The 26,102-nt window shown below is 48.2% G+C and overlaps 11 protein-coding genes across 11 annotated transcripts; 6 read left to right on the top strand and 5 right to left on the bottom strand.

The window, feature by feature from the left end:
- Positions 1–1,778: 1,778 nt before the first annotated feature.
- N7533_000285 (uncharacterized protein) lies at positions 1,779–2,284 on the top strand (the record flags this gene model as incomplete). Its single annotated transcript, XM_057096935.1, has 3 exons — positions 1,779–1,790; positions 1,972–2,116; positions 2,175–2,284. 3 exons carry the CDS (start codon positions 1,779–1,781, stop codon positions 2,282–2,284), a joined length of 267 nt encoding a protein of 88 aa, XP_056965428.1.
- Positions 2,285–2,679: 395 nt separating this feature from the next.
- N7533_000284 (arylsulfatase) lies at positions 2,680–4,543 on the top strand (the record flags this gene model as incomplete). Its single annotated transcript, XM_057096934.1, has 2 exons — positions 2,680–3,115; positions 3,186–4,543. 2 exons carry the CDS (start codon positions 2,680–2,682, stop codon positions 4,541–4,543), a joined length of 1,794 nt encoding a protein of 597 aa, XP_056965427.1.
- Positions 4,544–4,924: 381 nt separating this feature from the next.
- Positions 4,925–6,487, bottom strand: N7533_000283 (enolase; the record flags this gene model as incomplete). The annotated part of the gene is made up of 3 exons (XM_057096933.1): positions 4,925–5,171; positions 5,246–5,991; positions 6,056–6,487. The coding sequence occupies 3 exons, from the start codon at positions 6,485–6,487 to the stop codon at positions 4,925–4,927; spliced, it is 1,425 nt and encodes a 474-aa protein (XP_056965426.1).
- A 3,737-nt stretch (positions 6,488–10,224) lies between these two features.
- Positions 10,225–12,192, bottom strand: N7533_000282 (fungal specific transcription factor domain-containing protein; the record flags this gene model as incomplete). Its single annotated transcript, XM_057096932.1, has 4 exons — positions 10,225–10,632; positions 10,797–11,342; positions 11,430–11,572; positions 11,697–12,192. The coding sequence occupies 4 exons, from the start codon at positions 12,190–12,192 to the stop codon at positions 10,225–10,227; spliced, it is 1,593 nt and encodes a 530-aa protein (XP_056965425.1).
- A 1,060-nt stretch (positions 12,193–13,252) lies between these two features.
- N7533_000281 (FluC/FEX family fluoride channel) lies at positions 13,253–14,503 on the top strand (the record flags this gene model as incomplete). Its single annotated transcript, XM_057096931.1, has 1 exon — positions 13,253–14,503. The coding sequence occupies one exon, from the start codon at positions 13,253–13,255 to the stop codon at positions 14,501–14,503; it is 1,251 nt and encodes a 416-aa protein (XP_056965424.1).
- A 260-nt stretch (positions 14,504–14,763) lies between these two features.
- On the bottom strand, positions 14,764–16,945 carry N7533_000280 (fungal specific transcription factor domain-containing protein; the record flags this gene model as incomplete). Its single annotated transcript, XM_057096930.1, has 5 exons — positions 14,764–15,118; positions 15,175–15,254; positions 15,339–15,861; positions 16,003–16,424; positions 16,625–16,945. Coding segments are annotated over 5 exons (1,701 nt in total), but the record flags the coding sequence as incomplete, so codon positions are not given.
- A 697-nt stretch (positions 16,946–17,642) lies between these two features.
- Positions 17,643–18,032, top strand: N7533_000279 (uncharacterized protein; the record flags this gene model as incomplete). The annotated part of the gene is made up of 2 exons (XM_057096929.1): positions 17,643–17,779; positions 17,933–18,032. The coding sequence occupies 2 exons, from the start codon at positions 17,643–17,645 to the stop codon at positions 18,030–18,032; spliced, it is 237 nt and encodes a 78-aa protein (XP_056965422.1).
- A 145-nt stretch (positions 18,033–18,177) lies between these two features.
- On the bottom strand, positions 18,178–19,384 carry N7533_000278 (non-structural maintenance of chromosomes element 1 family protein; the record flags this gene model as incomplete). The annotated part of the gene is made up of 3 exons (XM_057096928.1): positions 18,178–18,498; positions 18,557–19,185; positions 19,267–19,384. 3 exons carry the CDS (start codon positions 19,382–19,384, stop codon positions 18,178–18,180), a joined length of 1,068 nt encoding a protein of 355 aa, XP_056965421.1.
- Positions 19,385–20,363: 979 nt separating this feature from the next.
- Positions 20,364–21,107, bottom strand: N7533_000277 (zinc finger CCCH domain-containing protein; the record flags this gene model as incomplete). The annotated part of the gene is made up of 1 exon (XM_057096927.1): positions 20,364–21,107. One exon carries the CDS (start codon positions 21,105–21,107, stop codon positions 20,364–20,366), a length of 744 nt encoding a protein of 247 aa, XP_056965420.1.
- Positions 21,108–21,790: 683 nt separating this feature from the next.
- On the top strand, positions 21,791–22,932 carry N7533_000276 (uncharacterized protein; the record flags this gene model as incomplete). The annotated part of the gene is made up of 5 exons (XM_057096926.1): positions 21,791–21,827; positions 21,905–22,083; positions 22,143–22,220; positions 22,413–22,783; positions 22,896–22,932. 5 exons carry the CDS (start codon positions 21,791–21,793, stop codon positions 22,930–22,932), a joined length of 702 nt encoding a protein of 233 aa, XP_056965419.1.
- A 948-nt stretch (positions 22,933–23,880) lies between these two features.
- On the top strand, positions 23,881–24,543 carry nctB (negative cofactor 2 transcription regulator complex subunit NCB2; the record flags this gene model as incomplete). The annotated part of the gene is made up of 4 exons (XM_057096925.1): positions 23,881–23,902; positions 23,941–24,024; positions 24,091–24,350; positions 24,424–24,543. The coding sequence occupies 4 exons, from the start codon at positions 23,881–23,883 to the stop codon at positions 24,541–24,543; spliced, it is 486 nt and encodes a 161-aa protein (XP_056965418.1).
- Positions 24,544–26,102: the final 1,559 nt, after the last annotated feature.

The raw sequence follows: 26,102 nt of genomic DNA, 5'->3' as shown, positions 1-26,102 counted from the left end.
TCGCACCCTGTAGGGCAGTTCGAGGATATAAGCTCAGGTCAGATCAGATCAGATCAGATCAACTGAACGCGATAGCTTGCGCAGAAGAAGTGCTTGGTGGATCTCTATTGCCGATGATCAGAACCGGTGGGAGAAAACAGGACAAAGAGCAGCCACGACCGAAGTGGATGACGGAGCCGAGATATATAAATCGCCTGCCAGGAAATGAAGTGCCGATCGAATTCAGTTCACGCCAGGCACCTGGCAGAGAGAAAGGCTCGCTCGGGCCCAGTTCCGCCCGTCCTTCCTTCTGGGGCGTTTTTGTGGGGAAATCGAAAAGTCAAAGCTTACGAGAGGATGGCGTCGCAGTCTTGCAGAATGGCCGCTTGAGGCAGGTCGTCCACGAGCTGATGCCTGAATGGTGGAGAAGGAGGAGTGCAGCCAAGAAGCCTTTAGTCAAGGCAAACCTAAGTCGATGTAATGGCGTCTGCGGCTGGGTGGCTTTCGTAGTGGCTTCGGAACAGCCGGCAGCGGGGAAGCAGGGAAGCAGGGAAGCAGGGAACCATACTCCGGAGTTGATGAAAGGAGCAGACCGCGAGATACCGTGGGAGACCTCAGGCTCACATCACGGCATTCCGAGTTGGCGAACCGGCACTATCGTCATCGATTTCCCCGAGCGTTGGGGTTTGGCGTGGGCCAAGCCACAGTGTGGGGAGGCTGGCCCGCAGCGGACGATTATCGGGCATTCTGCGGGGATCTGAGGAGACTCGAGACCGCTCCACTCTGGAAAGCAAGAATGGGTGGAGATGAAATAAAGTGGATTGGATTGACCAGAATTGAATTGAACTTGAGGTAGGATCATGGGAAGGGGAGGGTAGAGTGGTTGAAGAGAAGAGGAGGATGTGGAGTGTTGAGTGCCTTAGTGCCTTAGTGCCTTAGTACCTGAGGCATAAACAGACCTTGAACTATAAATAAGAGAACACACAGCATATACTCCTACTTATTATCATTTACACCCGGGAGGAATCTTTCAATGAGTAAAATGGTTAGACAAAAACCACGAAGTTCAATCCAACGACTTTATTCTCCTCGAGGACGCTGCCTCTCAGGAATATACGAATCTGTTTCCAAGAATCATTAATGTGAAGGCACAGAGGCTTCACAGGAGGGAGGGAAGCAAGGCTACAACACCTTTCTTAAGTCCTGCCGGAGCTTTATAAGCACATCACAGCACCCGGTCTGATTCACAGCAGAGTGCCTAGCCTGCTGGTGCACAATTAGAACATTTGTCCCATTGCATAGGCTCTGTCAATCCGCGCTCCTATATCTAGGTCCTTTTGATTCAGATAGTTTCTCATCCACACACATACTAGTATTCCTCTGTGACCACCTCTCTTGCAAGCTTTATTATTTGATTTGCCCTTCCCACAAAACATCATGGTAATGGATCCATTGTTTCTAGTGATGTCCCGGGGTCCCTGGTATTTCCGCATATAAATTTGGAACTATCTGAATTGATTGCCAGTGCTTGATCCTCACAATTAATGGTACTGACTATATAACTGAATGAGGTACCAAGTTTTAAGATATTTATACCGTATCTTTAGGACTACAGTGTCTGCCGTAATTATAGGATTAGCAAAGCTTAGTCGTTCCACCCTTGTTCCTGCCTCGTCCCCCATCTTCACCTCTTTACTTTCACCACCACCATCCAACTTGAAGCTAGCACTCGTTTCTTTCTCCGAATAACTTCAATACCGATACTCCATTTCTTTTCGTTGCTGCTTTCCCAAGCAAGCATGCCTCGACAGGTAAGTTCATTAGTCGAATGGATTTTTTCATATCACGTACGTCGAAGTTAAAACACGTCACACTTCTGTACTATCCATGGACACAATTATAGCCATGCCACAGTTGCATGCCGTCAGCTGAATACTCTGGCTGTCATCACTTCTATGGCCGTACGCGCGACCTTGTTCCAATGCCGAGCAGACACGCGCCGCCCCAGTGCAGAATGTGGCGAAGATGATGATCGAAGCTCGGAGACAGAAGAGGAGAGAAAAGAAACGCAAGTACCGCCTCCGCAAGGCGGCGAGGAAGAAGCAGCAGGAGGCTCCCTCGGGGGCCGAAATCACCGGTAAGCAAATTCAGCTCATGATAATTAATCGACAGTTACTAGTGCTAATACCGGATAGAGCCCCCTCAGGCCAACGACTCTCTCCCCAAAGGCCTATATCCCTTGTGCAGCGGCCTGCCCGATTGGAACTTGCTGAAGGTTGAGGATGATAACAAGAGCAAGATTTAGCTGTCTTTCAAGTTGGTGTTTTGTTATTTTATGATGTAATGAATGAATGATGATTCTTTTGAACTTGAATACTTCTTCCGCCAGGGCGTTATCCGACATAGCTGCACTACTAGTAGTTTACAGTGGTACCAACTTAATAGCTACATTCTTTCATTCTCAGTCTCCTACTCGGGTATCATACTAGTCACAGAGCGATTATGCTACTAGCTTGCTACTAGTATAGGATGAGATGGGATAAAACATTACCCAACAAATACCCGGCCCGAAAGCCGAGCGAGACCCAGCCGAGACCCGACGCAACAAGCATTGGTAGTACAGAGTAACTACAGATACAGTAAGCTCAGTACACCCCTCATCTTCCACCTACCATCAAATCCCCAACTTGAACATCCCTAATGCCACCAAACATCCTCATCATAGTCGCTGACGACCTCGGCTTCAGCGACTGCAGCACCTTCGGCTCCGAAATAAATACCCCAAACATCGACTCCTTAGCCCACGCCCCCGGCGGCCTACGCTATACCTCATTCCACGTCGCAGCAGCATGTTCACCAACGCGAGCAATGCTAATGACAGGCACAGACCACCACCTAACAGGTCTAGGCCAACTGTCCGAGATAATCCGCAATTCTCCGGCTCACCAGGGCGCACCCGGTCATGAGGGCTATCTTACGCAGAACGTCGTTGCTATCCCAGAACTCCTCAATGAGGGCGGCTACTTCACCGCTATGGCAGGGAAATGGCATCTTGGGCTGAAGAAGGAATTTGGGCCGCAAGCTCGTGGGTTTAAGAGGTCTTTTGCTTTGTTACCGGGTTGTGCGAATCATTATGGTGAGTTGAGCTTTGTTTGGGCTTTATTCTATTACTATCATTTTAAAGACTTGGCTAATTTTCACCTCAGGCTATGAACCCCAATACGAAGATGTTTTGAATGAACCGCCGCGTTTCTTTGAAACGGCTGTTACGGCCTTGCACATGCAGGACGGTGAATATCTAAACGAATTGCCGAGTGACTTTTACTCGTCAGATCACTATGCGACGAAATTACTCGACTTCTTTGATGAGCGCAGCGAGGAGGATCGCAAAAAACCTTTCTTTGCGTATCTGCCTTTCTCTGCGCCGCATTGGCCGCTTCAGGCGCCTAAGTCTTCGATGGATAAGTACCGCGGTGTCTATGATGATGGACCCGAGGCATTGAGACAGCGACGACTGGCGAGATTGAGAGAACTTGGTATGGTGAAGCCGGATGTTGTTCCTCATGAGGTTGTTACGGTTGACGGGGAACAGGGCGAGTGGGAGGATATGAATGCTGAAGAGCGGGCGAAGTCTGCACGGTCTATGGAGGCTTTCGCTGGAATGGTGGATCGGATGGATGAGAATATTGGGCGGGTTTTGGAGTATTTGAAAGGGAGTGGTGAGTATGATGATACTATTATCTACTTTATGTCGGATAATGGGGCCGAGGGGGCGAGTTATGAGGCACAGCCATTGGTTGGGGAGAGTGTTGTTGAGCATATACGGAAGTATTATGATAATTCTTTGGATAATATCGGGAGGTCGGATTCGTTTGTTTGGTATGGGTCGAGGTGGGCGCAGGCGGCTACGGCGCCGTCGAGGTTGTATAAGATGTTTTCGACGGAGGGCGGCTGTCGGGTTCCGCTTGTTGTGAAGCCAGTGAAGAATTCGAGGGAGGGGGGCAGGATTGTGGATTCGTTTTGTACGGTTATGGATATTGTGCCTACGATTCTTGACTATGCTGGGTTGACTCATCCTGGAACCGAGTACAAGGGGAGGCAGATTGCTCCGGTGCGAGGGGCAAGCTGGAAATCCTTTTTGGATGCTATGGCTGCAGAGAAGTTGGATACATCTCCTGATTCTCCTGGGGTGATGGCAATTCATGGGGAGGAGAAGGAGTTCGGGTGGGAGATCGCTGGCAGTGGTGCACTGAGGCGAGGTCGCTATAAGATCACCTATGTACCACTTCCTCGAGGTCCGCAGAGGTGGGAGTTGTTCGATGTAATTGAGGACCCCGGAGAAGTCAAGGATATGAGTGAGGCAATGCCCGAAGTCTTCCGCGAGATGCTCAAATTATGGAGTGTCTACGCCAGTGAAGTTGGCGTGGTTGGATTGGCAGGGCAGTGGAAGAACGGGCACCTGCTGGAAGGTGTCAAGGACGAATTTGAGGATACTGGCCGTTGGATCAGATTCATTGGGAAGAAGGACGTGCCAGCTGAAATTGCAGATAAGGTTCCCCGTTAAGGAAGTGGGGACACATTTGGTGTATATGAAATTTTATACTCACAGTCGCCTAAGGTTTGGTGAAATATCACCCAAGCAAAAATCAATTCCAGAAAACTTTTAGAAGCATTCCAGGGTACGAGCAAAAGGAATCCTTGAAGGATTGAATTTTTGCAACAATCTTTTCCATGTTTTCGAGCTTGAATTTTCATGCGTGTTGATAGGTAAACCGATTGGGAATAATTACCCTGCCACGCTTTCTAGAGCAACTGATAATATACGAGTGGGGAAAGAAAACAATTTTCCCAAACTTCAGAGCGGGGTCTGTTCAATTTTCTGTGTATTGAAGAGTAGAGTGTAGAGCGATAGTGTGGCCAGTCGACTTTTATTGGAAATACAACTCTAAAATCTGCTTGCGTTCTTGAATTTGGAGCCAGCAAATAGGCATTTCTCACCATCTGCCAAAATCTCAGCTTCGATGTCCATGAGCCGATTGTATTTAACAACTCGTTCCCCGCGACAGGGCGCGCCAGACTTTAGATGACCTGTCCCCAATCCTACCGCCAGATCTGCAATAAAGTCATCAGTCGTTTCGCCAGAGCGATGAGAAACAAATACACTCCAGTTGTAGCTGTAAGCGAGGTTTGCTCTGTTAACAGTCAGCATCGCAGTGTTTCCATACCGCCAACCTTTCAAAAAGAAAAAAAGGAAAAAAATACTCACGCTTCAATTGCTTCCGAAATAGTCCCAATTTGGTTTATCTTCAACAGCATAGCATTGCAGGCGTCTTTTTGTCTTGCTATTTGCACATATTCCGGATTAGTGACGAGTAGATCATCACCAACCAGTTCAACTGGGCACGCTTTGTTGAACTCCGACCAACTATCCCAGTCATTCTCGGCGAAAGGGTCCTCGAGTAGAACGATGGGGTACTCTTCCAGTAAAGATTGATACAAGCCAATCATTTCCTTCGCTGTTTTCAAATTCGTAGTGCTTTTAAATCCGATGTCGTATTTGCCCTCTCGGAAGAACTCACTGGACGCGGGGTCAATGGCAAACTTGATCTTGCCGCTGAGTCCTGAGTTCGACACAGCCTGTACTAAGAGGTCTAATGCCTCGTGAGGCTCCGAAATTGGCGGAGCAAAGCCTCCTTCATCTCCAATGCCAATGGCTTGTTTTTTGAATGTTAGCTTTTGCGCTTGCGAACTTCGTAGATACTTTGAGATTGGCTGACCAGAAGATCCAAACTTCTCAGTAATGACCTTTTTCAGATGCTGATAGACTTCACTGCCCATTCTTACGGCTTCTGTAATTGAAGAGGCACCGACCGGGGCAATCATGGTTTCCTGAAATGCCATTTCGTTTCCTGAATGTACCCCACCATTGAGAACATTGAAGAATGGAACCGGCATGACAAATGGTTTCTTCGCTCCGGCCTCACGTCTGAGAAATTCGTATAAAGGGATCCCCTATAAATGGTGAGAGGGGGTGATGATCAGCCATGGGGCTGGTGAACTCGAAGCGCCCACTTACCGAATGTGCTGCGCCGGCTCTGGCACATGCCATACTCACGCCCAGGATAGCATTTGCTCCAAGCCTTTCTTTGTTTTTCGTCCCGTCCAAGTTCTTAAGGAACTGATCAATCTTCTTCTGATCGGTATCCACCCTGAAGTCGCTCTCAAGCAGGTTGGGACCGATGACGTTTTGGATGTTTGAAATAGCTCCCTGTACGCCTCGACCGCCATAGGCACACTCATCTCCATCTCTCAGTTCGACGGCTTCATTTGCACCCGTCGAGGCACCAGAAGGAACTAACGCGCGAAAAGTTCCTGTTTTTGTGTGAGGCAAGTCCATTTGCGACAGATAGCTTAGGAGCTTCTCACCTTTCTCAGTTGTGAGCTCAACTTGAACAGTAGGACATCCTCTCGAATCAAGCCTCTGCGCGGCGTGAATAGATCTAATCATTCTGGAGTAATGTGTTGTTTAATGAGCAGGAGATAATTTGAAACAATTGCTTCGAGAACTGTGCCCTTAGTGTTCGATTGATAAACTTAAATAAATAGGAGGCTATGATGGTCATTATATAATGACGTATCAACTTGAAGCTATGTGTAATCATATAACCACTTAAAAAACACCCAAGAATTCATGAGGTCAGTTGGTCGAATTCCGGATTGGACGGAAGGTTAAATTAGAATACTTGGAGGGAGTAAATGTTTCAACAACCGCAATAAACATGTTGTAATTTTAATGTTATGACTGAATTTCCTGAAAAAGTGACATCTTATCTGACTCGACTCGGGAAACAAACGCATGTTTGTTACGTAAATCATTTTAGGCCTAGCATACATCCGAGGGGTGGGCAAATTGGTTGAAGTCGGAAAAGGCGGATAGCACGGAGGTTCTGATGAAACGGAATGAAATTCCCATCCGGTTATTTACTTGAGGACCTGAGTAAAGTGGGAGCGGTGTCTAAAAATTTACTTAATTATGGGATTTCCGGTATCCTCCTTTTGTCAACCGAGAATTTATCCAAGGAACGTCATTGTAGAACATGTCGATGTAATCAAGCAAACAGTAACTGATCACTCATTCCCTCGCCATATCGTAGAACTAATTGCCAAAGTAACTTTCAAGAATATTATCTGTTATTCTTTTGGGGTATAGTAGGGATAGAAAACTAGAGCCTTATAATGTCTTTTCTCTTAGTACAAGATGATAATTTAGATTTTGCCGACTCAAGGCTCGTGGGTTGATATCACTGCTTTATTTATAGTGAATTGTGCCGGATGCATGTCAAAGACGAGATGAGCCACAGCCAAAGTCGTGGAGCTTCAGTGGCCAGGAACAGCACATATGTCCTTATGGCTACATATTCCAAAACTTAATGCGATTTTATTGCCCCAGGAGTTATTCAACCGTGTGAGATCAGTTGGGCAGATGACTACCCACGTATAATGTGCCTGTTGTTGTGACATTTAATCAATAACGGGCTCAGCTACTTGAACTGACTCAACCAATGATTACTTGATAAGGTACTAGTATAGGCCATAGTCCACCAAATTTCATTAGTCTACAATTAGTTTCTTGGCGATCCATAATCTCATTTTTCTCAAAACCGTCAGCACGGAGGGCCCATGATTGAGGGATTTATCTGTTTCTGAAAGTGGCCGCCTGAAGCAGTAGAATGTGCGATGACAGTAAGGGCAACTGGCATCTTGGGATCGAATCCAATGGTCAATACAAGCTAGGTGGAAAGTATGACCACATGGAAGCTGGCGGCAAGAGGATTCGATTCCAAGAGTGTTCCAGCATAAAGTACAGCTATCTGGAAGAAATCTTGGGACTACCTCGCACAAGCAAACGAGAGGTGTTAGTGGGATTCCTAATACAATCCTAGAATACTTACTAGTTGTGCAATCTTGATTTCCAAAATAACATGGCATATGAGCGTACACGAGCTCCTCTGCCGTCAACCCTCCCCGTTCCATGGGGGATGGCATATTTATGTAGAAGCCAGTCATCATAGATGAATTCTTTTTTGTAATCCAAAGAAAGCCAAGTCATGGCTCTTCCCTTGGTTAAGGTTCTTTATAATTAATTATCTCTTCCGCGATTCCCGTCCTACCCGGTTCGTCAGTGAAAAAAGGGGGTGCGGTTATCTGCAAAATAAACAACACCCCTGTTCGATGAACTCAAATTTACAAGAGAAACGAAAAAAACCGGCAGCCTGTCAAATTATCAGTTCCTCCGATGATGTGTCATGTAAATTATATTGCGCCCTTCTCGTATCGCTTGCCAGTGCTTAATAGACCTGCCCTCTTTCAAAGGTTGTGAGTTGGCTTTTACCCCTGCGGACTCAGAAGGTCCTCATTAAGTGAGAATCAAATGCCCAAGTGGCTGAGTAATGACCTACTAGTATGTGGAACTTGAATTTTTACACCATCTGGGCATTCAATATATCTAGTGGTATGACTGCCCCATAGTCCATACTATTGATCCACAAAAAATTCATTATTGTCACTTGCCAGGCATATCGAACTCTTGAAGCATTCTGAAGCACTCCTAACCCACCATGCAAACTGCCTACTCCGCCAAATATGAGGTGGACTTGGCGCAGATGCCTCTCGTTGAAGATAACCCAACATCACTTCCTGGTATGTGAGCAGCCGAGAGAGGTATGCCTCTCTATGAATCATTGATATTGATTTGCATATAAGAAGGCCGGTACTCAGTGCCAGATGTTTGTATCATATGCTTAGAGGAAATGCAACCGGGCTTTCTCTTGCGACAACTGCCATGTGAACATCTTTTTCACCAACCTTGTATAGATGATTGGATTTGTGGCAGTGACACAAGATGTCCGCTCTGCAACGAGAAGTTTTATCATCTTCGTCGGCCGCGGGGAAGCAGCACTGCCCCGAGTGATCGACCACATTACGAGAGAATGGGCGAACGACTTGGGAGCGACGCCATGCGAGGCATGTTCAGAATCTTGAAGGCTTGGTATAGGAACAGAAGGAATGGCTAAACAGAAGCCTCCCCGGTGATTCTCAGACAGCAATAAAAAGCGTAGAATTGTTGATTCGGTACAGGTCCTCGAATGATTGTATGATAGTTATGACTAGATTTATTTACATGCCTTTTCCTGACACCCTTCAGACAGATTGCTGTAAGAATTCAGACTGAGAGGAAACAGACGAAGCTAGTTCAGATACCCGGTTACTTGATTCTTCCTCAATTGACATATAGTATTGACTTGTTCAGATAAGCGTCCTGAAGATCAGTGACATCGGGAGTTACGGCAGGTTGTCATCGCTCTTGACTTCATAGTCGGCCCGCGCGTGCCGGGGCTTATACACTACCAATGCTTACGCAGTGGAGCCCTAAAGGCCTGCTCATAGTACGTCATCTGATAAAATGATACCCCTATTACAATATTCTTTGCTTTGCTTTATCATGACCAGCGAAAGGAGTAACCTAATTAGCCCGGATTCAGAATCCATCTTCTGCTTACCCAGGTAAGTTCTAGTACGGCCTTCTGGGTTGCTTTTTGATTCCGATCACCTTCCAGTGTATGGCACTCCTGGGCCTCGCTACGGCGTGGAGAGCCTGATGGTACAGGACCTATGTCATTGGTTTTTTTCTAGCCGTCTTAAAAGGGGGAAAACATGCTGTATATGGCGGCTTCGAACTGGAAAAAATCATTTACTACGCCATATACAGCTTTTTGATGAACGTGGAAATCCATTCAATCTGTTCCGAGTCAAAGATTCTCGGACTCGCGTGTTAAATTTGGCACCCGAATATTGACCCACGAAGAGAAAAAACAAAGATTCCGACTGCCGGTCGCTAAAAAGCCCCAGCATGCATTACACTGAGAAAGATAGTACAAGTCAGGGCTGGAAACAACCAAAAACCCTGACTAGTGTGAGCCCGAAACAGAAGGCTCAGGATGGTTGAAAGTGAGGATAATCAAAAAACCTGACCGACCATTCCATAGCATTGGATATCTCACTTGGCCAGTCACACAAGGCCGATATGTCGATAGGTGACTGTGGCGAGGGGGATAGGGAGGGTGATCTGGATCATGGGGAAGAGAATCCTGTTGTGCAGATTCGGTGGAAGCATAATTGGTAGATGGAAAAACGGAGGCAGTATTATCAGATTCCGCTGGATATTGATCATAGTCAGTGAAAGTCTCATTCCAAATCGGCCTCGCAACAGAGTTGATAGAACCCACCTTCCTCCGTAGATCGACGTATCCGCGAAAGCCCCACTAAGATGTCCGCGGCCTTCTGCGCCGCAGCCGAGTTGACGCTGAGAGCTTCAAATACCTTCAAACAGGTCTCTGCATCTTCTCTCAGGTTTTGCGATGAGGATCTCCCATTCGTACCGTTGCTGTGGTGACAATAACTTTCTGCGACAAATAATATGGAGCTCGCGCAGATCAGGCAAGATATCATCTGCCACCAAGGGAAATCATGGACCAAGCTTTCCTCGTCCACGACGTGGTGCAGCAGATGCGCAGTCTGCTGGGCTTCATGCACGCAGTTCCACTCTGCCTCGGCAATTCGTTCTTTATTACGCAGAAGCAGATTCATGAAGGGCTGGTTGTTCATCCGAAGCAATGGGAGGCAGAGGAAAGGCCGGTGTATGAGTGCACGCAGATGATGGTGTTTTACTGCAAGCATGTTACGCTAGCTACACTCAGCATTCCTGATGGCATTGAAAAACAAGTGGACAAATCATGAGCAAAAGGAAAGACACTTACCTGGCGCTTGTATGATAGTGATTTTTCAAAAGTGTGTCCCAAGTCAAATCGAAGATGCCGTGGCAGCTTCATCTTCCAATCCAATAAGCTTTGATCAAGAGTGGAAGCACTCTGCAGCATTTGGTCTGGAGACAAGTCAACCTGAGTTGGTCGATATATATTATGGATGACTAATCCGACGATGTGCGAGAACTGAATCACTTGGAGGAAATATGCCATGGTGCATCCATGCTCAGCGGCGCTACCTGAACCGGAATCTTCATGCGAAGAGGAGATGAATGGCGACTGGTCGTTCACGGAGGGCAGTTCCACCTGAAATTCGGCTTCATGGATTGCCATCGGTCTGCCTAATTGAAGAGCTAGCAGTCGATCCAAGACGTACATGGAATACCATGTTCGGCGCTTGTGGTCGCGATCCGTCATCCACGACTGACGAGAGCTGACGGTAGAAGGGGATTCCACATGGAGACCGATGCTTTGTCCCATTCGAATCGCAAAACCCAACGTATTCCAGCAACTAGATTTGCGCTCAGCACTCCCAAATATCTACTAAAAGAGAAAATGGATGGCCGATCGTTCTTACCGGTCAGTATGGCAAACAGCCAGCAGAAAAAAGCACTGCACTAGCAATACCCAGACACTGAGCAAGGAACATTCCGCGCTCAGCTCTCGGGAATAGTAGAGACCTTGTTCATAGTATCGCTGGTGATGTTGCACGCAGGCATGCTTCCCATGTGGAAAAGACATATAATACGATCCGATGGCGAATATGAAATCTAGAAAAGGAGTCAATTAGAAAGTTACTAGTACAAGTCACTCTCCGACAAGAAGCCAAGAGAAAAGAAACACATGAGAAGAAGGCTCCGCGGGGGGATGAAACTGAAGACCTGGGGGCCTTACTAAAGATTGCGAGCCACGGGCGAAATTCTGGCTCATGTACTTCTCCATTCTGAAACCGCTTAAATGCGTCCATCAGAATTGGCTTAGATATAAACGGATAGGCAATATGTATCGTCGATAAATACACATCAAGGTACTGATCCGCCTCCGTCTGCGACGGGAATAACAACGGATGTGTCAAAACGCTCAAGCTCTCCGAGACGTAAGTCTGGCTATAGTTCTGAGCAGACACCTCTTCTTCGGCCCCGGGCCCATGAACACATTGACGTATGCTTTGAATAAAATGAATGTCGCTTGCCTTGCCTACATATGTCGGCGAGGAAGCCGTTGCAAGTCCCACGCGTGTGATAGCATTTGCACCATCAGGCACCTGCTTATTCTCTGCCGGGCTCTTGGGCACAAGCCTCCGGATATCTTGGAGGCTTAAATCCAGTGCGGCCTGGTGGGAGCTATCCAACCTGGTCCGGATTTCTTCGATCAGTGTTTCGTATGACATGATCGCTCTTGAGTACGCCGGCACATTATCTTGCAAAGGCAAAGGGGAGAGCGGGGACCGGCACTGCCGGCCATCAGTGAGCTCATCGGATGTGCTTGCTGCACTAGTCCGTAATGCTCGAGGCTTCCTTGTGGACCAGGTGCAGTTGAAGCTGTAGCCCTCGCATCTGGAACAAACGGGCTGTCGCCCATCACACTATGCCCAATTCCACAAGACTGGTCAGGCTGTCGCGCGAAAGATAGGGAGGAAATGGGGGCAAAAAATCACACCTTAGCTTTCAACTCCCGGCATTTGTCACAGGCAACTCCGACACGTTGGCGCTTCATCTTGAGGGGCGTCTTGAACTCCGGAGGGCGGGTGGGTCAATCATCAGTTAATACTCCGAGGCTGGAGCATCCTCTCTCCAACGGATCACCCGGAACGGATAGAGCGGTACGGAGTAAATCAGCCGGATTCTGTCATCATGACATTGAAATTGGCCTTTCTTTTCTTTTCTGCAACCCGTACAAGCATTCATTGGCCTATTAGGGTTAGTTCAGGGTGTACAGGATATACAGCTGAGTGTAGGTTAAAAGATAATATGACATAAATTCCAGAATCTATACGCCGCTGCAGAAAGCAGCTCATGGATTCATGAAATCGGAATTAAACAAAGCAGAGTAAGTACGTGATTACAGGCCTGAAGGATCAGGCTCTAGTGGCTGCTAAGGCCTGCCGTGCCAACCGTTTTGTGATAACCTCAGGTCATTCCTCCGATAGTCATCCATCTATCATTCTGATCATTCATCCTTCCGAGTCATCATTATTTCACTGGACTATGAATTTCAATCGAGCCGGGGTGAGATGAAAGCGACGACTTCATTCAATCAATCAGTGAGCAGTCATCAGTGGATATTCATTATCCCATCAATGTCACTTCGACCGGACCGCCCGAGCCGGTAAAGTACTAATATATAGAAATACACTTACAGCGAGATGTATTCTTCTTTTCCACCCGGGCATATCCCAGCTTCGAACAGTCATGGTCGACAATCCCAGCTCTACTCGGCACCTGCGCCAAATGCACCTACCGAATGCACCTACAGCAGTGAAACCCGAGCCTGCCCAGGCCGATAATGCTGACTTTTACGCGTCCGGTGCCATTTTGGGAACCAGGACTGACAATTCGATCGGTGATCGGCTATCCAAGATAGTACGGACTACGTGTATCGTAGGCTACCTCATCTTTTTTTCAATTGTTGGCACGCTCCTCCGCATCACTATTGAATCTTTGACATTCTACCCCGGGTCACCGGTGAACACCAGCGTTCTCTGGGCCAACGTTGGAGGCAGTTTCATTATGGGCTTTCTAAGCGAGGATCAAGAATTCTTCCGGTCCGAAGACGTGGACGCCAAAATTCCGGCGGAGGTGAGACAAGACGATGCCCGAAGGACGGCACATTTGAAGGCGCACAAGAAAACAATCCCACTCTACATTGGACTGACGACGGGGCTTTGCGGGAGCCTGACGTCCTTTTCCACCTTTCTTCGAGATTTGTATCTGGCACTGGCCAACAAGCTTCCTGTACCGATTGGTCCATACGCGGATATATCCTTATTTGCTCCGGCCCCAGCGACGGCCAGAGCTCCAAATGGAGGGTTCAGTTTCATGGCCTTGGTTGCTGTGCTGTTTACAGAGATCGGTCTATCGCTGGCTGGCCTTTTTCTCGGTGCCCACCTCGCAATCTGCGTATCTCCTTGGACGCCGAGTCTTCCCCAACACTGGCTGCGCAAAATCATAGACCCCACGGCGGTCGTCCTCGCGTGCCTCTCATGGGTCGCGGTTATTTGCCTAGTAATTCTACTGCCGGGACGTCTGCAAGAGGATACTCTATGGAGCCCGGAATTGTGGAGAAGACCAGTTATCTTTTCTTTGGTGTTCGCTCCGGTCGGCTGTCTGGTCCGATTTTTCATTTCCCTCAAACTGAACGGCCGTATACGATCTTTTCCCCTCGGAACGTTTACCGTCAATGTCTGTGGTACAATGGTTCTGGGAATGGCGTATTCAATCCAACATGCTTCGATCGGTGCATCTAGTCTTGGCGGAGGCAGCATCGTTGGCTGTCAGGTGCTACAGGGTGTCATGGACGGATTCTGCGGGTGTCTCACGACGGTCAGTACATGGGTATTGGAACTCTCGAATCTTCGCAGGCGCCATGCATATTTATACGGTGGTGTGAGTGTCGCCATCGCCTTCTGTGCGCTCGTCGTTGAGATCGGGAGCTTACAGTGGACTCGCGGTCTGGCGACTCCCGCCTGCTTTGGCCATTGATTTCGTCACCAGCCAGATGGAACTAGAAATGAGAAAAGGGGTGATGTTGGTCATGGAGGACCAACTCCAAGGCGAAAGTGGAGCAGGATGATCCCATGGTTATTCAGGGCTTGTTCGGGAAGATGCCACTTCCCAGACCGGCCATAAAGCACCGGCTAATTGTAGTGGAAGATAACTCTTTATATAGTAAACTAATACATCGAATGCACGTATTACCTTAATAGCAGGCCTCTGTCACAATGACAGCAATATTTCCAAGGTTAGGCATATCCAAAGTCCCAAGGATCCCAAGTCAAATAGTTCGAGAAGTCATCCGCAATCTGCAGGTATGAATCGATATCCATCATTGTCTCAGCGGTTGGTAGCTCGTCAAGGTTGAAGGAGCTTCCAGCTGCAGGATCGGTCATGTCCGCAAAATTATCCCCTCCAGCAATATCATTTCGCACTTCTGAGTCGATGTTCATACTCTTTGTTGAGTTGAACTGGGGCACTTGCACCCTAACATTCGTGTCCGGTTTTCGAGGCCATGAGATTTCCTTCCACGCCATTCGATACAAAGACAGCGGATGAAGATGATATGATTCAGGTGTCCCATCTTCTTTATTACTAGGGAAGCTAGGAAATAGTTAAGATTGAATGTCACCCAGACTTGATGTTGGGCAGTCTCTCACCTAGTACCATTTCGATCCAGCCAATTTGTCGCCAAATCCGAGAATCCAAATTCTTGAAGTAACTTCGACAATGACGATAACTTTAATTAAATTAGCATATGAAAAACTCAAAGCTGCCTTTGCACCGACTCAGGGGCTGTAGTAGCTCGAATTTTGGCACTCACCAAAGCATCCCTCTTCTTATCCCACTCAAACATGATATTCAGCGCTTGCAGATTCGTCTGAATATTTCTCTTTAAGTTCAGGCCTGCACTTCCTTCTCCCGTACATGTCCGCGCGTAGATGATTTGAATCTTAGTAGACTCGTATGCACAGATCGAGCAAATCGAATCCGTAAACCCCTTTGACCCCCGACTTAGTGCACCACGGATTATATCTGTAAGCACTTGCGCTCGCTCAACGCACTGATCACGGAGACTACCCACTCTCTCGGGTTCTTCTCGTGCAATGGCATCGGATAACGGAAATCGGTAGCCGGGGAGTGTAACGCGGTAAAGATCGCAAAAGCACTGGTTATATAAGAGGTGGAGGGCGTAGAAAGCTGCCAGCTGGTGATTCTCTTCATGTATGTAGGCGTTCGTCTCGTTTAGTTGGAGGTGTCTTGGGAAACCTGAGCCGCATTCTTCAAGGGATAAAACCAGCTGATTGAATTCGGATAGAGTGGTTGGATTGTCTTGTCGAATCAGACTGAATGTTTCGAGAATGTCAGCTTTTGCAGAATGCTTCTCATCCTACTCCCCTTTCTGATAAATCTGAAGCTTTTTCGTTCCAGGAGAGGAGTGGGCTGGTACAGCCAGCTGATCCAGTAGCTACTGGTAGTTAACTTACCGCAGTACCTGCTTGCGTAGGTAAATGATTCGCACAAAGTACGCTTCCAGACAAATGTTATACTTCTTATCGCCATCCACAGCCCCAGCCTCCGCGCAAAGCGTTCCCGTCTCGCATTGAAGCTGCAGTATGAACTCTCTAGCTGAACAGGGAAGCCGAGTCCTCGGTACAGATGGCCAATTCGAAATCAAGTCTACCCCGGAACTAATCGTCACGTCTAAGACATAGCACGACCAGACCAGTCTCCGTCTTGATTCTTTCTCAGCCGCGATGAGCGAACTCGGTATACCGTCTAGACTTTCCTTTGCTGGTTCAGCGTCAAGACGTAGTAACTGCGCAAGCCGTGATGCGATTCCGGACATCATGAATGCTGCACTTTCTTGGCCAAAGCGGATGTGCCATTCGCATAGGAGAACCAAGGCCTGTCGGTACGGCACAATTTAGTGTTAGTATTGCTCTCATAGAATCTCAAGAAGAAGTATACCAACCATCAAATTAGAAACACTCGGTTTCCCTAGGTTCGACAATGCAAGTTCCTGCGCCCTCTCTGCCCAATTCGTCCAGGGAGTGGAAGGCTGAAGTCGTGGCCCTGTCGAAAATATCGCCGAGAATCTGAACAAACACAAAATGAGTCAGTATAATCCGTATCCTCATCTAGCACTTCAACAACTGACCTTTCCCCAAAAGCACAAACAATGAAAACAAGCGCCTCTCCGAAATCGACCAAAACCCGTCCCAGATCCAAAGACTGCATGAAAGAGGGCTTGTGGATAAAACTCAAACATCGTAGCGGATGGACATGGACGAAGAATATCTCGCAGAGGGCTCTCACGCGGGTATCATGTTCTATACGTTGTGGAAGTGTTTCAAGTCCCTGTGTGGGGATTTTTCCTCGTCCTTGCTCCTGTTCCTCTTCCTGGTCTTGCTCTTCATATTCCCCTTCCTCTTGACTCTCACGTTCATTTCTGCGTTCACCCCGACCTATTCTCCTCTGGATGCTACTACTCATTGTATTCTCCGCTCCAAGTCTCCCTACCAAATAAACACAACTAAGCCCTTTATCCTCACACCTTAGACACGGCCTGTCCCGCGAACAACGGCTCTTAGAAACCTGACACGCTTGACAAGCCCCGACGTGTCGGCGTTTCCGGCCGGCCTTTTTGAAAGCTTCGTTTACTATTTCTGACAGCTCGTGCTCGGTTGAGGGGTTGGTGTTCGGGCTGGTGCTGGCTCTGGATCCTGGACAAGATAGGCGCATTTTACTGCATGGTGTGCAATTTTCGATTGGGTTGTCGCATTTTACCTGTCAATGATTTAATTAGGAAGGTTTCCTTGTTGTCATAGCTAGCTGGAGAACTGCACTCAAATACCTTCCGAGCTTTGCATATTAAACAACCTGGTGTGGTGAGGTCAGAATGGACCTCTTCTACAGAGCATATCACGACATACCTGGGCGGCCTCTACTTGATTTTGGCATGGCGATTGTCCCCTAGCTCAGTTTCAAGGTCGTAAATGAGTTGGGGTTGGGGTTGGGGTTCGCGGTCGAGATGATGTTGAACGCGGAGTTGAATCTGGGGAAGCGGGCCCAGTAGGCGATATCCGATGAGAGTGGGGACCATAGCCGCTTATTTTCCTACAAGATGGAGATGAAGATGGAGTCATTCCCTCAATGGGTCTACCGGGAGAATATGGCTATGGAAATCACTTCATTTTATTGGAAGATGGCTCTATCATCTCAACTTTCCCTCTGTAGATCTTTGTCCGGCTCTGTTATGGGGTGTGAGTAGTTCGTGGTTTGCACGACATGGCCAGCATCTATATTGTCTGGTCTCTTGTGTCGAGCTTGATATCCACTCCGTCCTTGCTAATAGCTTCGCGTAGTCCTATTCCAATAGGCATGATATTCCTCGACATTCCATGCTGAGCACAGAAGAGGGGCGAAAGCCCGCTGGCATGGGGCGCCGGGTGCCATCAAGTCCGTTGATGACATCGGCAAGACTGCGACTGTCGAGTATATTGGGACCTCTTGAAAACTTCAAAGTCCAATTCCATCACCTCGGCCAGAATTTCGAATGCGAAATTGCGTCATGCGCAATGGAAGTACCCATCCGCACAGCCCGCCCAAGCACGAGGCAGGGCAAGGCAAAACGAATAAATCCTAGGCACTGATCAAAATCACTCCTCGTCCGATCCATCCTCCTCTTCTTCCTCATCATTATCGTCATCATCAGCCCCATCCACGCCTCCGAGTACAGGACTCGACTGCGACGCACTCTCCCGCGACACATCCGCACTCGCACTCGCATTCGAATGCGAATTCACATTTCGACTCTGCCGCCGATTCGACGCCGCAATAGCCCTCTCCCCAACAAATTTATCGCCCGGCCAATCCTGCTTGCAAACAGGGCATTTCTCTGCCTGCTGCACGCGAAAGAAATTGCGAACACAGTGATCATGCAGTCTGCCCTTACAATCCCGTTCGCCACACCGTTGACCCTATAAACGTCAGCTCGACTCAACCCCAACCGCGCGCGAAACGAAGTTTGAAACTCACCACCGTAACAATATCCTTACAAGCGGCGCAAAACTTAATCCTCCCCGCGCGCCGCGAGTTCCCATCATCATCATTATACGTCGAAATCAACCAGCTTCTCAGCTCCATCAGCGCGCGCGGCGTTAGACTGAAAATTCCTGCCTGGCTCTTCTCTAGCCAACCCTCGTCCACGAGATTGCGCATCATGCTTTCTGCTTGCGTCATGCTGAGACTTTGCGCTGCGCCGCCTTGGGTTGCTTGTGTTGCTGGGTTCTCCGAGTGGCGTCTGTCCAGGGCGGAGACTTTCGCTTGTTGGATTGCTTGGATCGAGGATATGGCCATTCCTTCGCAAAGGCGTGTGTTGTTTGTGTCGAACATGAAGTCTAGGATGCGTTTTACGAAGGCGATTTCGTCGGCTGTGTAGGTTGTTGATAGTTGGGTTATTGGGTCGCTGGTTGTGTTTACTAGGGCGTAGACTCGGTCTGGGGTAGTTTCTGTAGTATTGCCATTGGTGGTGGAGGGATCTGGTTGGGTTTGACGGAGGGTGCTTCTTATTTCGAGGTCGAAGGGAGATATGGCGGTGTTGGCGGCGGAGATGTAGGATGTGAAGTGTTCTTGGGTTATGTCTTCGGGGTCGACGGTTCGGCGCTCTAGAGGTGGGATTTTGTGGTTAGTATTGCTGTCCGTAGGTCATCTCCAAGCTTCAATTATTGCAGGTGGGGTGTGTATACCATGGGTGGAGAGGATGGCTGCGAGGATTGGTTGGGCGTCTTCGAGGGTCATGGAGGAGCGGCCCATGAAGGCCTGTAGAAAGGCGCGATTCGCGTCATTGTAGCCATCAGTGTCCATCGTGAAGGTGGACTCGGAGCTGGTGGGAAAGAAAGTGGTCAAGTGAAGTGGTGTTGAAGCTAAAGTGGGTGTTGAAAGTGGCACGCGCGGCGCGTCGCGTGCCAAGCCTTCGAGTTGCAGACTCAATCCTTTATTTATTAGAAATAGAGAGAATTGGGTGGGATATTTTTCAAATAGGAGTATCTCTAGAGATAGTTTGGTTTATTTCAAGGTTTTTAAATGCCAGTGTTTGGCTTACAGGGCGCTTTCAAGCCCTAGAGGGAGTTCAAGTTCAAGTTCGCGTCACGGTATACTTCAACTGGTGGGTTGCGTAGGATATATAGTGCCTAGGTGCTCCATACTTCAGGCCTACAGCGCACCAATTCTCCGAATCAACCTAGGTAAACTTGAACCTGGAATAACCTCGCGCAAGTCACATCTCGGGCCTACTATAGATTCAAACTCCCCGAGTTTCGAGGTTGTCTTACTCACCTACTAGTATTAGAAACAGAAGGGAATATTGTATCCCGAGGTCCACATGAAGTAAGTTCACCTTGGCGAGTTCAAGTTCTCGACGTTCAACAACTTGGACCAGAAATTCGGCAAAGCTGCTACCCAGGTGGTATCAACTAGTACTACTAATAGAACTCTAGTACTTATCAATTGATTGAAAGATCTTATATTCCCGAAGAAACTTGAAATGCAGTTGATATCATATCATATAGAATACAAAGCAGCAAAATGCCGAAGCCAGCCTTAGACCTTGGAGAGGTACTAGTAAAAGTTATAAGGGAAACTCGGATATCCAATTATCAAGATCACCACAACGCCAAAAAGAAAGAAGAAAAAAACGACCCATGCGGAATTTTGTCCAAGATTCAAAACGAAAACACAACTCCAACCATGCAGCAACAGAAACAGCACTACCAGATCACCGCACTACTCTGCACCAGCCTATCTGCACTGCACTGCCCTGCACTGCTCCGCTTCATTTCGCAACTCAGAATCGCCGCCGGGTAGGTTCAGGGCTAGGACTCCTGGACACACTTCTCGCATCACGACCACGCTCGCGGAGCCACTTCTTCGTACTATTCCGTAATTCGCGATCGAGTTCAGGGCCGGGATCCTTGCGATGAATGAAATTGCAGAACCCGCCGCGCACGCAGCCCTCGCCACTATTCAGTCGACAACAGGCTTCGCGGAAGTCCGTCACGGGCGATAATTCGCAGTAGATCGGTCGCGCGGCGTACCAACGGGAATTCAGCGTGTCGCAGGCTACTTGGGCGTCTTCTTCGTATTTGAAGCGGGCGTAGACGTTGCCGATTAGGTCTGAGGTATTGGAATTGGAATTGATTAGCTGGGATCTTGCAGAGGAGGAGGCCGAGGCCGAGGCAGGTGTAGGTTTGATTTGGGGGGAGGGACGGGGGCAGAAGAAAGACTTACGGTCGTTGTTATTATCACAGATCACTAGTTCCTCCAGTTCGCCGTATTTGCACATCTCGCACCAGACATCCTCGTAGAAGGCGTCGAAGTGGTTCTGCAGCTGGGATGGGTTCATCTTGCTCTTGGGGTCGTAGGCGGGGTTCTGGTACATGTTGGGCATGAGGACGGTTTGCGAGTATGAGGGCTTGACATGTTTGCGGGAGCAGCGGTCGCCGTGACGGCAGGCGCCGATTTTGTAGTAGAAAGAGCAGTTGACCTTGTCTTGCTCGGTTCCGAAGATGGAGGCGAGGTAGTTGGCCATGGCGGCGGTTGATGGTGGAGGTGGAAGTGGAGAGGAGAGGTGAGAGCTGGAGATCAGAGGATAGCGCAGGGACTCGGAGGGGGTTGGGTTGAGCGCAGGTGGAGGTGGCGATGGCGATGAGATGGGAGGTGCTTTGATATCGCGAATGCCTGAAGTTTCTGGACAGCTCCACGGATGACTCAGCGTCCGGGGAGAAATTGTTCTCCCTTCCCCGAGGAGTATAAAGTAGAGTACTAGTATATTGCTACATTGCATAGCCATCGCCATAGCCGTGGCTTTTATAGTGGAAGAAAAGAAGAGGACAATCAGGTTGAGATAAAATTCAATCGATACGATTATTGATATATCACGAAATGCTCGATTTACTCTAGGGAAGGGAGATATGAATCGCAGCTGGGAGTAATATATGTGGTACTATTACGGAATACTACGGAATCAATAGGTACAGCTAGAAAAACATTAAGAAACCTTTTTGAATTGACATTAATTAAAACATTACGCATGTATCTAATTCCTGCCAGTGCATCCTCTGTACTGCTATCAATCCGCGCAGTCAAGCCCGCACACCTCGAGGCAGACCAAGTACCGCCGCGGAGATTATTAAGCCCCGCACTTCCTCGGCCTCCTCTTGGAGCTTGCCTCGACAACTTCCCCTCCGCAACCTTCACTCGCCAAAAGACCCAATGTCGAAGACAATTATCGTCACCGGTGCCTCCCGAGGTATACCACCCCCTCTCCCAGCCCACCATCCCCGGTTTCACTCCCAGCTAATCGCAATCGCAATCGCAATGCCACAGGCATCGGCCTCTGCATCACCGAATACCTCCTCACAACCCCGCAACAACACAACGTCGTAGTCGTCGCCCGAACCCTCGCCCCGCTCCAAGCTCTCAAAGAAAAATACCCAAAGCAAGTTGAAGTCGTCAACGGCGACCTGGCGGACTTTAGCCTCGCGCAAAAGGCCGTCGACGTCGCCGTGTCTACTTTTCGGCCGTCTGGACGGAATGGTCTCTGAACCATGGTGTTCTTGGCCAGGTTGGTAAAATAGATGTCGCTAATACGGATGAGTGGAAGGCTGGCTTTGATGTGAACTTTATCAGTTTGGTTGCTTTTGTACGTTTCATTCGAGTCCGCGCCCATGCCCGACCCCCACTAGTCAAGGCGCATTCCAACATGATATATACAATATCTCATCTGAACTTGACTGGGGTCAAACTCAGGCTATCACCGGGCCCTCACCATGACCACCAGCCCATAAAAACCAGGAAAGAACAACTTGAAAGCTAACCTCTACCAACCCGACAGACAAAAGCAGCCCTCCCACACCTCCGCACCACCAACGGCAAAATAATCTTCACCTCCTCCGGCGCCTCCGTAACCGGATACCGAGGCTGGGCCCTCTACGGCGCGACAAAGGCCGCAATGAACCATCTCGCCATCAGCCTCGCGGCCGAAGAACCCGACGTCGTCTCCGTCTCCATTCGGCCCGGAATGGTCGATACAAATATGCAGCGCGAGCTCCGGGAGGATCATGCTACTAGTTTGGACGCGGAGATGCATGCTAAGTTTACGGGGGTGCATAAGGATGGCAAGTTGTTGAGGGTTGAACAGCCTGGGCATGTTATGGGGAAACTTGTGCTTGATGCGCCGGTTGGTTTGAGTGGGAAGTTTCTTTCGTGAGTGGTTCTTTCTTTGGGTGGTGGAGCTGAGCTTGAGCTTCCGAGGGTTGAGCTTGGGCTTGAAGAGCTTGAAAGTGGATGTGGAGCTTGTGCTGACTTTTCTTTGCAGGTGGAATGATCAGGAGTTGGGTGCATTTCAGGAATGATATATGAACTTCAAGTAGACAGATTGGATGGACTCTGGGAAGGTAGACTTTGATTTAATTGCATTTGCATTGATTATGAAGGTATTATGCTATATCGAGTGACCCGATGGATACACTCTGAAGGTCCGGACTAAGACTAGGTTCTGTACATCAATTAGTATGATGCGGCCAAAGCAATGAGTGTGAACAATGTGTAATGGCGTGGGTTGTAATCAGCCGAAAGATGAAAAGCATTTACATTTTATAAGCATCAGGTGGTGAAACACCTTCATACTTAGCATGGAATGTAGGAGGTTCATCATACAAAGAGGGTAGGAGAAGAGTGTAATTGTATTGGGTCTCGCATACCTATAGAAGCAGAAACAAAACAAAAGAAAAATCAGATGTATTAAAGATGTCGATTGTCCAACTGAGTGGCTGGATGGTACTGGCGATGCGATGCGATGCTGTGATAGCCCTAAATCTTTTGTACAAGTTAGCGAGAGAAACTCCACACTTGAGTGAAAATCAATTGAGATTTGAATTTTCTTTTCAGCTAGTCCGTTTGGCTAGGACAGGTAAATCACCACGGTTTTGTATGATAGGGGCGACAACAAAAGTTCATCATGTAGATGCGATTGCACGGAATGCAATGCAGTCAGGGGAGAAAGGAGAGGGGAGAGAGAGCAAAGGAAGCTTACCATTAATGAAGTATCCTCGAGGGAATCAATCGCTCAACATTAAGAGGATTCAATTCACTCGAGGAAGAGTTGAATGAGATTGAGTTGTGTAGAAGAGAAGAAGTTGAGCAGGAAAAAAAATCCTTGAAGTAATCCGCAAAGCGGTGAGTAACCAGTTTTTCTGCCGTGGAAGTGATGGCCCAGCGAAATAGTCAGCCCTCTCCACTCCCCACCAGGTTCGGCTCTGTTCTTGAAGGTCTCGCATTTTTTGGTTCTGGGCATCGTCGCCATGTCGGATCGAGAATTTAACTGTTAGTCCGGACCATAATCCTATGCTTTCCTCCCGCAGCTCGCATATTGTTCTGTCGTGGTGTTTTTGTCGCGTTTACTAACTTCTTCACTTCAGCCAACGATGACTTGTCGCTTCCCAAAGGTTCGTACCGAGTTACTCGAGTCAGCGTATTCAACAGCGGAACTCCTAGCTAACCCCTGATCACAGCGACGGTCCAGAAAATCATCACCGAGATCCTGCCCCCCTCATCGGGCCAAACCTTCTCCAAGGACGCGCGCGACCTGCTGATGGAGTGCTGTGTTGAATTCATCACGCTGATTTCCTCCGAAGCAAACGAGATAAGCGAGAAGGAGGCGAAGAAGACCATCGCCTGCGAACACGTCGAGAAGGCCCTGAAAGAACTCGGGTTTGCCGATTACGTCCCGGACATTCTCGCCGTTGCGGAAGATCATAAGGAGCAGTTGAAGGTATGTCGGGACAACGGGGATGAGATCAGATCGGAGCACTGAATGGAAATGCTGACTATTTTGTGCCCTGCAGTCCCGCGAGAAGAAACAGAGCAAGATGGAGCAGAGTGGACTTTCTGAGGAGGAGTTGCTCCGACAGCAGCAGGAGTTGTTCCGGTCTGCGACGGAGAAGTATAATCAGGGACCGGAGTAGGTGGAACACACGCCATGGATGAATTTATGCTGGTCATAGAGAAAACGGATGGGCGTTTTGTTTGATGGATTTACGTTGGTTTATATTCGGTTGGGTTGGTTGATGGGAGTCTTGGGTTTGTTTATGGGCGGTCAATTTATTATATCTACGTCTTGATGCGGATGCCGATTTATACACTTTTCACTTTTCACTTTTGATTCTTGATTCTCGATTCTCGATTTCTTTTTACGAAACTTCATTGTACTGCGGATGGGACGAGGGTGCAAACCATATCGACTCCCGAGGTCGGGGATATTTCTAAATGCCATTTTCCGTGGCACTCTACTTCAAGATTACCGATGGGACTATTGAGATCACTCTATCCAGACCAGGTCAGCATGAGTTGGTATTAGTATTGGGCGATACAGAGACCGAAATGAGTCGTGCTAGTGCAAGAAAGACTACAGCACAATTGGAGTAGATGATAGAGCTCCTACTGGGTCAGTGTAATTATTTTAAGGGGTTGAACAGTACAATTTTCCTTATTTCCAAGGGTTGGATTGTATGCCAAATATTGATTGAGTCTACCCCCAGGGCGTTCATTGTAAAAAGTCGTTGTTGTTGAAGTTGGCACCCCCATATCCCTCATATGGTGATTCTCATCTTCCATGGTTGCATTGAGCCGTCATCGTAGATCAATAGAAAAGAAAAGGTAGCCGGAGGCAGAGGTAGTGCTATTCACTAGCTACTATTATGTCTAAGGAAGGCCTATGTTGAAGGCGGCATGCCTCAGGCGGATAAGCTATGCCCTTTGTCTACCTAGGTAGATATCTGTGCTTTGTCACTCCTCTTTCCCACCCTTCTTGCCACCACTTCATGCACCCGAATTTCTACACTCCAGCACCGGCATAGTGGTAACGACTATCAAGGTCGGGCCATCGCCATCTATCTCGTCCGATACACCGGCATAGCTTGCTCGGAATGCGGTATGCTTCGACACAGATGGATCTGTTATTCAGGCCGGGAAGTGGCTAAAGGATGACACTGACGAATTCTTGACGTCCTAATTGCCGATGGCGCCGTGTCAGGGGTTGTTCACGAGCCGTGGCAGCCGTCGTTACCATTCCGGAAAGCATCAATATCCACAACTGCTACACCGACGAGTACCACACCGGAGATTTTGCAATGACGGGATACACAGATATAAGATGCATGCCAGTTGAGATGAATTAGGAATGTGAAGCTTGATTAGCCCGGTATTTAATCATCAGGATACTGAGCCATACTCCTACTGCTAAATTGTTTTTGAACACTGAGCACTCGAGTATTATCGACTTCTCGCTACCTGGCACAATTTCGGATACCTCTTAATTTGCGCAAATGATCTAGCAGCTTTGCTAAGAGTATTTAGAGCATTTATGCAAGCCGAAACTGGATCTGATTGTAACACCAGCCTCGATCACTATTCTCTGTTTAGATTGCATGCTGAACATTGATCCAGTTTGATGGGCACGAGGAATTGGGATACTTTCAATAAATAGGGATTGCATGAATAGGATAAAGAGTAGATCTAACGTGAT

This window comes from Penicillium manginii (assembly GCF_028828005.1).
Source record: "Penicillium manginii strain IBT 31320 chromosome Unknown utg000001l:1.0-3466041.0:1.0-3467806.0, whole genome shotgun sequence".
NCBI lineage: Eukaryota > Fungi > Ascomycota > Eurotiomycetes > Eurotiales > Aspergillaceae > Penicillium > Penicillium manginii.
Note: the sequence above shows the minus strand (reverse complement) of the source record. Positions and strands in the feature narration are given on the sequence as shown.